We start from the raw sequence: 16,354 nt of genomic DNA on the forward strand, positions 1-16,354 counted from the left end.
CTGTATGGTCTGTAAGAAAGGCTGTGAGAAGCGATGAGGTTGATACAAGGTGGAGTACTGTACTGTACCTTCTGCCCTTGTGTTTGACTGTGGTGGCCTTGGGGATGTGAATGGGCTCCTTCAGGGCTCCTCTCAGGTGGATGGTACGCTCCTGGATTACCTCCCGGATGTGTTTGATCCAGTCCTGCTTGTTCTCTATGCTGGACGCCTGAGGGGAAAGACGGACGGACGGTCAAGACAGACGGGCAGGCAGAAAGATCTCAGTCCACACATTCCCAGTATTTCGACACGATCTATGACGCAACACTAACTCTACACTCGGAGCTGTTCAGTCAACACAGTCAACCCTGATGCCTTCGTCGATGCGTTCACTGAGTCACAGTAATTATCCCAATGCTTCCTATTTTTTTTACCAGAGTACATCGACAGAACACACAAAGGACATTTTGTCATGTTCCTGTCATTCACTAAGACCCTTTCAATCGACTACAGTATGTTTCACAATTGAGGAATTCCGAGGAGCCATTTAAAGGGCCCTTCAGTGCTGTGTGAATGATGTGAATGATGTGAATGCGTGGACACATAATTAGCATGTGACTCACTCATGTCTTCATGGGAACTATGCAACAATAATCAAGAGTATGCTGCTTTTATATAACGGACAGATTAAGATGGGCAGTCTGCCATTATATAATGTGTATAATATAAACATAGCATGTGTGTGTGTGTGCTGTGACTCACAACGCATCAACATGCAGATATGTTTCGAAGTGCATGAACTGTTATGCAAATCTTCGAACTTGACCACATAGGCCTGGTAACGCCCACTCAAAGAAATATGTTTTGGGCGGAATTGTAGGAGTACATTTAGTGGTCATCAAATCTTAGTGGGTTGAACTTAAATCTTTAAAACACACAGTAATACCCACTTAAGGGAATACGTTTTGGGCAAAAGTGGGAGTAAATACATAAATATTCATTGTGCCTGATTGTTTGCTGGGTTACTGTTAAGTCATAATGTCCCAGTTACCTTCAGCACCATCTTGTTGTCTGAACTGGGGGTCCTCCCAACCCAGAGAGCAAACTTACACGGGTCCCCCTCCACGTGTTCTGTGACACCCAGCTCTGAAGTCTTAGGAGCAGAGAAAACACAAAAACAGAGTTAGAGAAAGAACAGGAAAGGAAGAGAGTAAATATAGGTTTGATATAAAAGTATTTGAGATCCGCGCAGGCAACTATTTTGGTAAATCATTCATTGATGTGAATGGGAGACGTTCATTTAAGTTAAGCGTACAGATCTCAAGTCTGAGTTCCAGCCATTGTGATGAGAGAGCAGACAGGTTGTGCTTACAAAGAGCTTGCTCTTGTAGAGGTACTTGTTGCGTCCGTTAGAGTCCTTGACCTCCTTGCTGAAGACCAGGGACATCTCAAATAGGAAGAGGTGGCGCTCGCGTCCCTTACGGATCAGAGTCTTGGGATCCCACACCTGGAAGGACTCCTGCAGGATCAGCTCTCCTTGGGAGTCAATATTCCCATCGAACCCTGGAGGGGGGAAGAGGAGGAGGAAGAGAGGGTGTCACGTCCTGACCATAGTAAGACGTTATTTTCTATGTTAGAGTAGGTCAGGGCGTGACAGGGGGTGTTTTTCTATGTTTTGTATTTCTATGTTCATGTTCTAGTTTTGTATTTCTATGTTGGTTTTGTTTGGGATGATCTCCAATTAGAGGCAGCTGGTCCTCGTTGTCTCTAATTGGAGATCATACTTAAGTAGGGTTTTTTCCACCTGGGTTTGTGGGAGATTATTTTTGAGTAGTGTATGTTTCACCTCTGCGTCACGGTTTGTTGTTTTGTTAGTTCAGTTTATGGTTTATGTATCGCATAGTTTCACAGTGAAAATAAAATGTGGAACGACACACACGCTGCACTTTGGTCCGCTTCTCCTTTCGACAACCGTGACAGAGGGGGCTGTCAAGTTACTTGACTCAAATAATAATTTCTAAACCTACACTTCTGTTCAAAAGTTTGGGGTCACTTAGAAATGTCCTTGTTTTTGAAAGAAAAGCACATTTTTCTATCCATTAAAATAACAAAACTTATCAGAAATACAGTGTAGACATTGTTAATGTTGTAAATGACTATTGTAGTTGGAAACAGCAGATTTTTTATGGAATATCTACATAGGTGTACCGAGGCCCATTATCAGCAACCATCACTCCTGTGTTGCAATGGCACATTGTGTTAGCTAATCCAAGTGTATCATTTTAAGGCTAATTGATCATTAGAAAACCCTTTTGCAATTATGTTAGCACAGCTGAAAACTGTTTTCTAGGCAGAGTTCCTCTGTCCAGTGTCTGTGTTATTTTGCCCATCTTAATATTTTATTTTTATTGGCCAGTCTGAGATATGAGATTTCCTTTGCAACTCTGCCTAGAAGGCCAGCATCCCGGAGTCGCCTCTTCGCTGTTGACGTTGAGACTGGTGTTTTGTGGATACGATTTAAAGAAGCTGCCAGTTGAGGACTTGTGAGGCATCTGTTTCTCAAACTAGACACTCTAATGTACTTGTCCTCTTGCTCATTTGTGCACCGGGGCCTCCCACTCCTCTTTCTATTCTGCTAAGAGACAGTTTCGTTGTTCTGTGAAGGGAGTAGTACACAGCGTTGAACGAGATCTTCAGTTTCTTGGCAGTTTCTCGCATGGAATAGCCTTCATTTCTCAGAACAAGAATAGACTGACAAGTTTCAGAAGAAAGTTCTTTGTTTCTAGCCATTTTGAGCCTGTAATCGAACCCACAAATGCTGATGCTCCAGATACTCAACTAGTCTAAAGAAAGCCAGTTTCATTGCTTCTTTAATCAGAACAACAGTTTTCAGCTGTGCTAACATAATTGCAAAAGGGTTTTCTAATGATCAATTAGCCTTTAAAAAAAATCAAACATCACAGGAGTGATGGAAGCTCATAATGGACCTCTGTACACCTATGTAGATATTCCATAAAAAATCTGCCGTTTCCAGCATTAACAATGTCTATACTGTATTTCTGATCAATTTTATGTTATTTTAATGGACAAAAAATTTGCTTTTCTTTCAAAAACAAGGACATTTCTAAGTGACCCCAAACTTTTGAACGGTAGTGTATATTCCATGAAAGCTTCCTGTGAGTTAGCCCAGCCTGCTCCACTAGGAGCTAAAAGGAATCTCCAGTAAGTCAAGGCCTAGTCCTCCTACTACAGATAAGAGGAAACCCTTAGCTAGTTCTAAGTATATTTACTCCTACCATCCATCATGCTGAGGTGCATGGCGTCATTGGCTCTCTTGGGGACACTGAGCATCACCTCCAGACCATCCTTGATCTCCCCCTTCCCCTCCTCACAGCAGGTCAGCAGCTCCTGAAGAGGAAACACACACACACACACACACCACACACACACACACACACACACACACACACACACACACACACACACACACACACACACACACACACACACAGAGAAAGAGAGAGAGAGAAACAAACACAAAACTTCAGGTGCATTTCACAAACCTCAAAGTCCAACGAAAGATAAAGGCTGTAAAGGATTGTGTTCCATGCAAGATGCAGTTTAGCTTCCAACACTGTAGCTTTGTTGACAACAAGCGATATGTTCTACAATAAACAAGATCGTTATACAAGCTAGATTACAGAGGGTGAGAGAACAGAGGGTGCACCAGAACCTCTTGTGTTGTATGTTACATACTTATTACAGAGAATCGTCTAGCGACTGTTTCTACTTGGCCAGTGTACAGTACCTTGAGAAGCAGCTGATACTTGGTTATTCTCTGGACAGGCTTGATGAGGTATGAGGATATGGAGTTGGCCAGCCGGTGCCTCTGTTGAATTTCCTGGAAACCAAAAGACAGAGACGTCTTAAAGGGCACAGAGATGCCGAGGCAGCAGTCGCCAGTGTAATCCTGCTCCTAGACCTAGACAGACAGCACTGATGGAGAATGGAGATACCCCTCTCCTCAGAGCTGGAGGTCACTGACAGCAACCTAAGGTCAATCTTCTGTGAGTAGGCTTCATCTACCCTTCTTCCTCCCTCCTGTACTACCACCACAACTCCTGTTAAGATCAGCCTCACTGCCAAACCCCCAGAAATCACCCGAATAAGCCAGATTTGGAGGCTACCGTCATAACTGATATACCAGCATAATATTGCTGCCTTGCATTTATTCAAAATTATTAGCATAAATAGTACTACAAAGGATCTGATTCAAAAGACCACAAAAGACCACATGGCAGAATTTGATTAGTGGTTCAACATTTGATGTATTAAGTATTTATAGTATGCCTAAGTTGGTACTCATCTACACGTACATCAAAATAGGGCCCTGCATGCTCCAGAATGAGCTGGGTAGAGTCTGGTTTGTTCTTGCAGTAGTTCACATACATCTGGAACTTATCTGCCTGCAAAATGGACACACAAATGTTAAGAGACACAATATTCCTGCAACATCTCAGCCATGTCAACCTATGTCAGTGGTGTAAGCTGGCTTGTCCAGAGAGTGAGACACTCACCCAGGTGACAAAGCAATGACCCACATCCTCAGGTAGCTGTTCGTATTTCTCCAACTCCTTCAGGAAGATGCTGTACAGAAAGGGAGAGATCAGGGTCGTATTCACTAGGATCCAAACAGAACTAAACGGGTCAAAAGGAGGAGGGACTACCTGAACTTGTCCAATAAGAAACGCTTGTTTTCATTATTATTTATGGTGTGTACTAATGAATAGGACCCAGGTTGAGTTACTATAGACTGGCCTTAGGTTGACCACTCCAGTGCATCTAGAAGGCAATGGGAGTCCGGTGTGGGTAACTCCAGTACAGAACACTAACTTGTGGTGGAACTCGTAGAGGTCCAGCATGTTGCCAAAGATGATGTGCTCTTTATTGACGATGCCTGGAGGGATCTCCTCAACACCGCTGGTCATCTCCCACAGGTAGGTCTGGAAACCACACAGAGAACAACACTACGTCTTCACCTGGTTGTAATCCTGACATCTGACATCTCTACAACCAGAAAACCACCAGATGATAAACTAAACAGATCAATCAAGCATACCTTTTGCATTGCCCTTGGGCCTTGGCTTACATAATGTTTTCCTTTCAAAAAATCAATCCCTTAGGGGCCACTGTATAGTCTGTCAGTAAATGAGCGTGAATATGTCACAGGTTGAATGGAGTGGTGGTTTCTCAGTACTTACATCTGTACACTCCCGCAGGTCTCTGACGTAGGCCTTCTCTGTCTGAATGAGCTCTGCCATTATGAACCTGGAAAAAAAAAAACTTGTGGGAACTGCAGCAGCGAGCGAGCGAGCGAGCGAGCGAAAGAGAGAGAGAGAGAGAGAAAGAGAGAGAGAGAGAAAGAGAGAGAGAGAGAAAGAGAGAGAGATAGAATGGCTTTTGTTTGGGTCTGTTTTGTTTGAGTCAGGGACAAATGTGAGACAAATGTCACATTTGACACAGCAGTGTTTCCCTCTTTTCGGAGGAAAGGAAAAGGTTGGGAACCACTGATATATTCTGCATCCCAAATGGCACTCTATTTCCTATATAGTGCACTACCTTTGACTAACGCTCTGGTCAAATAAGTGCACTATTTAGTGAATCGGGTTCCATTTGGGAACACGTACAGTAAAACTGTACTGTATGTGTGCCCCTGAAAAATATTGTTTTATTGTCAAATACACCAGATAGGTGCAGTGAAATAGTGAAATGTGTTGTTTTACACAGTCAGCCATAGTAGTACGGTGCCCTTGGAGCAAATTAGGGTTAAGTGCATTTGCTCAAGGGCACATAGACTTTTCACCTTGTTGGTTCGGGTAGTCAAACCAGCAACCTTTTGGTTACTGGCCCAATGCTCTTACCGCTAGGCTATCTGCCGCTCTTAAAAGGTGATAAATGGAAAAGGGGACGAGATTGAAAATGCTCTAGCTGCTATGCAGTTTGAGGTGATAGTATGACCTTATTCTCATGGTGATAGTATGACCTTATTCTCATGGTGATAGTATGACCTTATTCTCATGGTGATAGTATGACCTTATTCTCATGGTGATAGTATGACCTTATTCTCATGGTGATAGTATGACCTTATTCTCATGGTGACAGTATGACCTTATTCTCATGGTGACAGAATGACCTTATTCTCATGGTGACAGTATGACCTTATTTTCATTTCAATTTAGCATGGCCTAAATGTGTAAGTCTTACACAGAGCAACATCAAACACTAAGTCCCAAAAGGAAAGGGCAACTAAATTACAAGTAGCTCAGACTTTTTCGATGGCCTCATTCTTTCAATAACCTTCCAGTGGCTCTGACTTTGAAGTTAGATACAGTATCATGAAAATATCTTCAATGAAATAAATGGTAAGTGTTAGACAATACTAATGTTAATTACTGCAGTATGAATACGTTAAATATTTTGGTCACCCGGCACAAACTTTCCTGTCTGGTATTCCCAACTGCTAGTGCTTTGAATGCGTTAATAACAATGATGCTTCTCCACCAAACTGTGTAACCACTGTGTATGTGAATGCTTACTCTTTCCTCCTGGCAGACTTCCTCTTCTCCTCATTGAGTTCGTGGGCAGCATCCCTCAGCTTGACCTCTGACCCTGGGACGCTAGCGGGGATGATGTCCAGCTGCAGCCCTTTACTCTGTAGGACAGACAGGGGACTTTACGAGGCACCGCCGAGGGGACACGGGCACAGACACACACACTCTCACACATGAGCGTGAGCACGCAAATACACACACACACACACACACACACACACACACACACACACACACACACACACACACACACACACAACCTCCCCCCTCCCACACATACACCACCTTTCATCGCAACCCTCCACTCCAACATTCCTCCACCCTGTCCTCCAGTACTCACGGCCTTGTTAGAGTCAGAGGATACGATGCCCAGTGCTTTCTCCAGACAGGACCGGTACTTGTCCATGCGTAGGGAGAAGTCTCTGTAGCGCTTGTCTACAGAGGTGACCCATTTCTTTATCTCCAGCGCATGGGCGTGCCCTTTGTCACAAAAGCCATCCGCCAGCTGGATCAACAGTTTCACCCTCTCTTTGGTTTGCTGTCAATACAAAGAGAGAGAGAGAGAGAGAGAGTGAAAGAGAGAATGAACGGTGGCTGTGGGGCGTGTGTGTGTGTGTGTGTGTGTGTGTGTGTGTGTGTGTGTGTGTGTGTGTGTGTGCGGGTGTCAACCACAGGAGCCAAATCCCACTGTGCCAGAGGTTCATGACTACAATAGAGTTTTCTGCCACACAATAACTCAGGAGGCCAGAACATCAGGGACAATGGGCTGCCCTGTGACTGGGCCTCATAGATACAGCATCATAATACCTAGCACAGGGCCACAAACAGGGCAGGGCAGCAAAACACACTAACCGGCAGGGTCCCAAATGGCACCCTACTCCCTAATATAATGCACTACTTTTGACCAGGGTACATAGTGCTCTGGTCAAATGTAGGACGTAGGGAAGAGAGTGCCATTTGGGACACGTCCACGCAGAGGGCCAGTACCCTGCACAACCTAAACAGATCCTAGACAGCCCTACGCGGTGTATGTAGGGGACAGGTTGACTGACATTATTCCCTTTACATCTCAACACACTGGCTACGGTTCTTACAGGCATCACGATCTAAACAACCCATACAGTCTGATTCAGAACGACAAAGGTCAGTGTCTGTATAGAAAATACATAGATTACATCCAGTAGGTGGTGTTTGATAGTGTTGGACAGTGCTGGTGGGGACCTTCACCTTGGCTGTGATCTGGAAGTCTTCGTGCTCCTTCAGTAGCTCCTGTGTGTGGTGGATACTGGATCCGGTGGAGGTGTGGGTCGACAGGTAGAACTCTCCCGTGTCGTGGATCCACTCCAGAGCCTGTGGACCGAACACAACGAGACGAGGTCCAGATCATTTATCTGTCATCACACTAATGTTTTATTTCTATTCCCTAGCCTTCACCCTTTGAGGAAGTGTGCACTTGTTCACGCCCCCTCATGGACATATAGCTAGAATCCTTAATTGAAACAATATCAAAGCGGACTCCCTGCCCCTGTTTTGCTAAACAACTGAGGGATGGGGCTAGAGAAATGTAACCACTCTCAAATCCATAGACAGAGCTTTGGATGCAAGGACTGACCATCCATGATATCAGACGTATAGTTTGAACCATGTTTTGAGGCTATACTGTATTTGTTTACAAGTAAGTCGTTTACAAACATTGCAGTAAAACAAGCTTATATTGTGGGTTCCTTACACCATTCTATACATTTTACATCCACGAGGGGGAAGGAAGATGCAGTCTTCACTGCTGCCTCTCCAGACCAGTGTAATGCTAACACCAGCCCACATGGGGGAGCAAACAGTCTCCAATTGAGATATACTTCAGTCTGCTCTGCTGCACACATTCGGTCCGTCAATCAGCACTGACTAAATGAGAGGAGACGGTTTGTAGAGAATGAGGACAAGAAAGACACTGCACTACAATAAGCCAGTGTTAAAATGTAGGGCATGTAATTATAGCTGTGGTAACACTACTGTTGTGTTGTTACCAGTCTACCGGGAACATAACCAGATTTGGAGGCTTTGGTTTGGTCCTTGGTCAAAACATTAGTCCAACTAGTGCTTAGCTAAGCAGTTTGCACAGGGTTCAACATGGTGGTATGTTATATGGCCCGCCATATTGTTAAATGTCTACTTTCATAGCTTGTGCGTGACCGTGTTGTTGTAGCCATGAATGTTACCGTTCTGGTATAGTTCTCCTTGAGGAGCAGCACTGACCTGCTTGGCGCTGCGTTCAAACACCACATACTGCTGACACTGGTCCAGTCTCCTCTTCCTCATTGTCCAGAAGTGCAGCACCCGGTTCTCTCTCTGGAGCAGCTCATTCAAGATGTCTGACAAAACCACAAGAGACACGTTATCATTTAAACCAAGGCTATGTCACAAAAGGCAAGCTAGTCCTACAGTCTACTACTAAAGCACTTAGGTAGTGCACTATATAGGGAATAGGGGGCTATTTGGGGACACATCCCATCTGTCTAAAAGAAGGCACCTGAAAGGAACACCACAGTAAAGAACGATCTACAGTGTATTTGATTGGGAAGGGAAAAAAGAGCCACTTACTTTTGACCTGTGTTTCAGGAGCCTTGACGTGAGACAGCATCCCTGGCATGTTGACACTGTTTCTGTGCAGGTACTTCAGGAAGACGTCAGCGTTTCGCCTTGCTAGTGTACAAGCCTTGAGGAAGGCCTCCTTCTGCTCCAGGTGTTTGCTGATCATGGGTGTGACATGGTCTGACTCACTGTTAGGGCCCAGTTTATCAGCTCCCCCACACCAGTCCTCCTCACGCTTATACTCCTGCTCCAGGCTCTCCAGCACACTGCACACCTACAGAGCAGCACACAGCACAGGTCAAAACTACACTACCCACAATGCACCACCGAGCCCAAGCTAAGTACATGAACGCAAATACATGGCAAACTGCAGTGTAATACCATATAATACCACCCTATCTAGAGTGGTTAATATACCCTAATCTGGGCCATGTTACTGGGCTAGGGGCCAATGGGCCTCCTCTGGCGGGTTGCCATGGAAACAGTTAGCGATGTCCCACCCACCTGCTCGGAGGTCTTGTAGAAGGCTACAGAGGCGTTGACCAGTTTGAGCCGGTCCTCCATCTTGAGCATGAGCTGCTGCCAGTGGTCGGCCACCTTCTCTGCACAGTCCCGGATCATGTCCATGTCGTAGTGGTTGGCTTGGAGTAGGGCCTCAGCCTTCTGCTGCACCTGCAATGCACTCTGGTGGGTTTTCTGAGGAGAGGGAGAGAGAGAGAGGGAGAGAGAGAGGGAGGGATGTGATTAATAAAAGTGTTTCCACTTCATAAATATTGTTCACATTAACATCTTCAAATTTTCACAAGAACACGGAGGAATGTGATTGGAGGCTACGGTTGCAGGAAAGGAGTCTGAGTGTTATATACTGTGTGAGTGTTCTGCTACCATGACTGTTAACACACCACAGCATTAGACAATATCATTACAATACCATAATCAAATCGATCGAGTAATTGGGATTAATAATCTCCAACAGGGTTTTTTCCCTCTCCTTCCACAGTGAGTAGATGACTCCAGAAACCTGCCTGCATAATCTCAGCCCTGCAGAATCTAGTCCTTTATACAGTACGTCTGCATTTAAAATGAGCCCTGCTCAGAAGAGTTAAAAGGGAAACGTTCTGGGGTGAAAACAGGGGCCTGTTTCTGGTGAAATCAGAGAGGAGGATGATTTATGACCAATAGGGGATGAAAAGAGGAGTGGGGGAGGTTTGGGTTTTTACTGAGGTGTGTAGGAGGAGGGTAGAAGGAAGGAGAAGAGGAGGAGGAGAATGAGAGAAGGAGGAGAGGAGAGGAGTACGAGGGGGCTGGAGATGAGGAAAATAATAATTTGCTGGGTGCTTATATTTGTCCTATTTCACACATGTACAAGTGTGAATTAATACGCATGTTTGAATCGGAAGTGTGTTTTTTTTTTTTACATATCCCACTGTCCCTGAGACATCCTCAGAGAGTGGGGTCACGGCCAGGGTCACGGAGGGAGGAAAAGAGGAGGAGGAAGAGAAGGAGTGGAGAGGGATGGAGAAGAAGGGGAATACATGAGAGAGATGGAACAGAGAGCTACCTCTATGGCATGTTGGAATTGCTCATGTTCCTTCTGTAGCTGTTCTGCCTCCTGTAGAGAGCTGGCTGTGATCAGACCTGCATTCAGCATGGACTCTCCATTACGGATCCAACCCAGCACCTGAAACACACACACGCACGCACACACACACACACACGAAGAGAGAATCAGTAATGGGTCAGACTAAGATAAACAGTCACACACACAGCCCCTACATTAACCACAGACACATTAATAATGGACATGGTAATCATCATCACAGATAAGCACAACCTCCAGTATACAGACCTAACCCACCATGTTGTCACCACCCTGACACACACACACACACACACAAGGGAATACAAGGTAAAGGTAAAGGGCAAGGTAAAGTCAGCTGTGACGCGTCCCCCCTGACCCTTTCGCCTCCCCACCTCTCCTCCTCCCACCCTCCTCTTTGTCCACACAGGGACGGCCAGCCAGAGGCCCCAGGGAGGATTCCACACCGTCTCCTCCTCCCACCCTCCTCTTTGTCCACACAGGGACGGCCAGCCAGAGGCCCCAGGGAGGATTCCACACCGTCTCCTCCTCCCACCCTCCTCTTTGTCCACACAGGGACGGCCTGCCAGAGGCCCCAGGGAGGATTCCACACCGTCTCCTCCTCCCACCCTCCTCTTTGTCCACACAGGGACGGCCTGCCAGAGGCCCCAGGGAGGATTCCATACCGTCTCCTCCTCCCACCCTCCTCTTTGTCCACACAGGGACGGCCTGCCAGAGGCCCCAGGGAGGATTCCATACCGTCTCCTCCGCTGGGCTCCGCTCTGAGTCAGCACTGCACACCTGCTGTGTATCTGACACATGCTCTGTGCTATCACTGCTGCCAAACTCCTAGCTCAGCATAGCGGCTGTGTGAGGGAAGAGGCTAAACGCTGCTCAGTGAGTAACAGACAGACAGAACAACTACTGCTGTATTCTGCCTGGCCTGCTCTCTCAGCTTATAGCCACAAAAACACACATAGGCCTCTCTTCCCTTCCAGGACACGGGTAATCTCTCGCTCTACAACAATGTCCGAATGAGGAAAATGAAATAAATGAATAAACAGAATAAGATTAAAAGATGATGCTCCTGCTGGCTTAGTTTCTCTTTTTCCTCATTTTCAGGCTGTTGGTCATCTCTAAAGGACTGCTCTACTTTCCCAGCACACATTGCAGTGTTTCAGTCTTTCAGAGAGCGACTGCTGGCTAGTTTAGTTCAGATAGAATAGAACAGAAGAAAGATGTGTGCTATTAATGCAGAGAAGAGATGCTAACTGATATATGTATTGGCCTTTGAGAGTTTATCCATCTTAACTGTCTTTTACTTGTATTTCATTTGAAGAAGATCTGGGTTCCAATCCCCTTACGTATTTGATTGTTTTTTGACATGACAGGTGTAAGTACAGAGTGGGAGATAGACGTGGAGAGGGGTACAGAAAGTGGTTAAGGGCACAGACAGTCGGGGCTCGAACCCCTGTTGCCAAGGGGACAGGTGCGGTCTGGATATTAGACAGCTACACCAGACTCCGAAACGAAAGTGACTCAGTGAAGATATTGTAGAATATGCTGTAAATGGTCAATGCCATAAGTCGTGACCATATCGACTGGTCTCATATTTCCCGTTGTACAATCTAATAGAATCAACCCCGTAGATGTAAATACATCTGCTTGGAAAAGCATTTCACGCTTAATATTACATGCACAGAGAGCAATCTATTCATAATCACGTGCTCTCACATAATAATACACAATCACTTATTTCACAACAGCATCTCATGGTTGTCATCCCACATTCACTACTGTACTTGGAAAGAGAAAAAGAAAGAATGAAAGAGAAAGAGACAGAAAGACTGTGTGTGAGTAAGGGAGTGAGAGAGGGTGCAAATGAAAGAGAGAAGAAGTGAGAAAGTGAGTGAGAGAGAGAGAAAGACCACACGAGAGAGAGAGAGAGAACGAGAGAGAGAGAGAGAGAACACGAGAGAGAGAGAGAGAGAGAGAGAGAGAGAGAGAAAGACAGAGAATGACGTATGTTTACCTGTTTGACCTCGGCCTGAAGGTGGCGTAGCTGGACACACTGTTCCAGATGTCTCCTGTGCTGCTCGGCCGCCACGTCCAGCTCCTGCTGCTTCTCATGGAGGAACTCCAGCAGGTCCTGAACACGTGTAGCCATGTCCACATCCCTGTCACACAGCAACTCCACACCTAGACAGAGAGAGAGGGGGAGAGAGATAGAACAAGAGAGAGAAAGAGAGACAGAAACAGAGAGGGAGACAGAGAAGGAGAGTGAAAAGGAAGGAGAGAGAGAGAGCTCATCAGCTACTGTAGCAAATCCTGAAAACAACACAAAGAACAAAAGCCATTACGCAACCCAAACCTAACAAAAATATTAAAAGAGAGAAGCAAGGTCTCTCTCTCTCTCCTCAAACAAGACAATCAGTCTCGACTACATGTAAAAGATTGACAGTTAGGTAAGCATACAGACATACATCATTAGCTCCATATGGCCAGACAGTCAGACACACAGGAACGAATCTGCCATTAACATTATATTACTTACATTTCACTCCTGTGTTCCAGACCTGCATTGGGCTGCATGGAGTACAGAGCATGTCTGTCATAGAAGCACTGTGTGTCTGTCTCTTTGATGTCCAGGAGAGAACTGCTCTGGGATGCATTCTGATTATGCAAAATCTCCTCTGTGCATGTCGTCATTGACGTGTGTGTGTGTGTGCCAATGCAGCCTGTCGTCCTGCAGAACTGCCTAGTGGTTTTACTCAGCGACATGAGTTCATAGGATTACCGTGAAATCTGCTCGTCTGGCCTTGGCCTGCTGCCGCTAGTGTGCCGAGTTCTCCAGAGCTCGATAGCTGGGTTAAACGGCCCTCCCCATTCCTCCCCTCTCCCTATCTCCTCACCCACAACGCTGAGCTGCCCTGGCAGCAGCAGCAGCGCTTTGGCCCATCCGATGTGTCGGTGTGTGTGAGTGTACGACAGAAAAGGTGCATGTGTGTGTGCATCCGTCCGTGTGTATTTCTCCACTACTCACCGCTGGCCTGGACCTCTGTAACGTACTGCAGCAGCTCCTGTCCCTGATGGATGACGTCGAAGGTCAGGTTGTTCATGGTGAGGGCCTTGTCAGCATGGTGCTGGAGCCTCTGCTCTGCCAACGTCAGGTCCTCTGTATCAAACTCACCCATCTGCTGGGACAGCTCCTCATTCCACGACTCCAGGTCTGAGATGATCTGGGAGTGTGTGAGGGAAGGAAAAGGGGTAACACTTCATTTGGATAGTCCCCTATAGAGGATCTATAGATACTCAAACTATCAACTGCAATGGAAGTGTACAAATAGACATAGAAACACTGATCACAGGGATCACCGTAAATTAGTTTGAAATAAAGGTGACATAGCACGTACAGGACAAACATATGTACAAACACACACACACACAGATGATCATTCCAACCCTCTAGGTGGAATATGACCTGAGAGGGGTGTAAACTAAATCGGCGTCAGAACGAAAGGATTTGTAATGATATCAAAACACCAGCGAAGCTGATCTTCGAGACAGTAGCTAAGTGTTTAGTGTTCCCTAGAATTATACATTTATCCCTTGGTTATAGAGGGACTACCCAGACTAGCTGGCATGACTGTAGGCAACGCCGTAGATGGAGCGTCTGCCTGTGATGTTAGCACTTGTTTAAGGACCCACCCACGCACACTTGCTGAAGGAGGGTGAATCATGACGCCCATCCACCTTGGCACAGTGATGGGTACTCCGTCAGTCTATTCTCCAGGATGCCAGTGTGGGCGGTTCCTGAATGGGCTTACCTTCCCTAACCTACAGCACTGCTTCATTGTTGACCTCCATATTCATTGGAATTAAGTCAAAATCAATCAATCAATGTAGTGACCAAGGACCAAGACTGAAGATGCCGGGTGGTGATTCTTTTTGTTGCCAAACCGATCCGAAATATCATGGCTGCTCACAATGACTAGCTTACCGTTTCTGTCTGTTTTAGAGAATCATTTTCCTGATGCTTCAGAGAGAGACAGGCTGGCACTAGACTCCATTCCACACATGGATCACAATCCCATTCAGCTGCTGCTCAGCCACATACTGAAGACCTAAATGTAAAGAATGTGGCCGATGGAAATTCAAGGCGTCCAGAGTGATGGTCGTCGAGGGGAAACTATGGAAAAGTAATACGGGTCATGAACTAAAGCGGTGGCTGGCTATCCAGCAGACGTAGTAAAAAAGAAATGACTGGGATGAAATTGAGAGGCTCATACAGCTGCCTGCATCCATTCACATGAGCAGTGAAATCAAATCTCAAGGCATCTGACAATGAAGAAGAGACGTGGAGTCTGAAAAAGGAATGGGAGAATGACAGGGTTCCGAGTCAGGAATGGGAAAATGTTAAAATCCAAAACGCAGTACTGCGAAACGAGTAATTATTGATTCTCTCCACTGTGCCATTTAATTTCCTCTGGATGGCCCTCTGCTCTGCTCCTCAGGCTCCAGCTGTACTGTACTGTATTATCTAGTACTGTACTGGTTAAAGCATTGGGCCAGTAACCGAAAGGTTGCTGCATCAAATCCCCAAGCTGACAAGGTCAAAATCTGAGCAAGGCAGTTAACCCACTGTTCCCCGGGAGCCGAAGACGTGGATGTTGATTAAGGCAGCCCCGCGCACCTCTCTGATTCAGAGGGGTTGGGTTAAATGCAGAAGACACATTTCAGTTGAAGGCATTCAGTTGTACAACTGACTAGGTATTCCCATTTTTGTAAACATGTTTTAACATTTTTCGTCATTTAGCAGACGCTCTTATCCAGAGCGACTTACAGTAGTGAATACATACATTTCATTAAAAAAAAATTGTACTGGCACCCCATGGGAAACAAACCCACAACCCTGGCGTTGCACACACCATGCTGGCATTGCAAACACCATGCTCTACCAACTGAGCCACAGGGAAGACCCTGCATTATCTAGTACTGTACTGTACTGGTTAGAGCATTGGGCCAGTAACCAAAAGGTTGCTGGATCGAATCCCCGAGCTGACAAGGTCAAAATCTGAGCAAGGCAGTTATCCCACTGTTCCCCGGGATTCCCCTTTCCCTACTGTATTATCTATTACTGTACTGTATTGTCTAGTACTGTACTGTATTGTCTAGTACTGTACTGTATTATCTAGTACTGTACTATATTATCTAGTACTGTATTATATTATCTAGTACTGTACTTTACTGTATTATATAGTACTGTACTGTACTGTATTATATAGTACTGTACTGTACTGTATTGTCCTCTGGGGGAGAACATGTGAGTGAGGAGGTAGAGGGAAGGGTTCCATGTGGTAAGGGACTAGCTCTAACTCACTGAGCGTATGGCTGCTTCATGGAAGGGCCTGGCTACAGGGGGCTTAGTAGTGTACACTCTCACTGTTTATGTACAAGTCAGAGACTAAAACGCGGTAGTAATTAACCACAAACTCCCTTCAGCTATGATCCATATGCTAATCCATCGCTGATCACTGTTTAAGATCTTAACCTGGAGATAATGTAACAGCAAACCAAGCCTTTATCATCTAGCCTA

The 16,354-nt window shown here is 45.7% G+C and overlaps 1 protein-coding gene across 5 annotated transcripts in view; it reads right to left on the minus strand.

Annotated features, from left to right (window-relative positions):
• The window catches only part of LOC106605411 (triple functional domain protein), a 134,776-nt gene that overhangs the window by 34,201 nt on the left and 84,221 nt on the right, over positions 1–16,354 (minus strand). For all 5 annotated transcript variants that reach the window (XM_014201021.3, XM_014201019.3, XM_014201020.3 and 2 more), the window contains 18 exons: positions 13,802–13,997; positions 12,791–12,957; positions 10,741–10,860; positions 9,684–9,875; positions 9,189–9,453; positions 8,844–8,959; positions 7,818–7,940; positions 6,931–7,128; positions 6,576–6,691; positions 5,241–5,307; positions 4,873–4,982; positions 4,557–4,626; positions 4,356–4,445; positions 3,788–3,880; positions 3,276–3,387; positions 1,352–1,542; positions 1,031–1,132; positions 69–208 (listed from right to left, as the gene is read on the minus strand). In XM_014201021.3, the coding sequence (XP_014056496.1) occupies positions 69–208; positions 1,031–1,132; positions 1,352–1,542; positions 3,276–3,387; positions 3,788–3,880; positions 4,356–4,445; positions 4,557–4,626; positions 4,873–4,982; positions 5,241–5,307; positions 6,576–6,691; positions 6,931–7,128; positions 7,818–7,940; positions 8,844–8,959; positions 9,189–9,453; positions 9,684–9,875; positions 10,741–10,860; positions 12,791–12,957; positions 13,802–13,997 (2,468 nt within the window). The remainder of the gene's footprint in view (positions 1–68; positions 209–1,030; positions 1,133–1,351; positions 1,543–3,275; positions 3,388–3,787; positions 3,881–4,355; positions 4,446–4,556; positions 4,627–4,872; positions 4,983–5,240; positions 5,308–6,575; positions 6,692–6,930; positions 7,129–7,817; positions 7,941–8,843; positions 8,960–9,188; positions 9,454–9,683; positions 9,876–10,740; positions 10,861–12,790; positions 12,958–13,801; positions 13,998–16,354) is intronic.

This window comes from Salmo salar, chromosome 05 (genome assembly GCF_965601325.2).
Source record: "Salmo salar chromosome 05, fSalSal1, whole genome shotgun sequence".
NCBI lineage: Eukaryota > Metazoa > Chordata > Actinopteri > Salmoniformes > Salmonidae > Salmo > Salmo salar.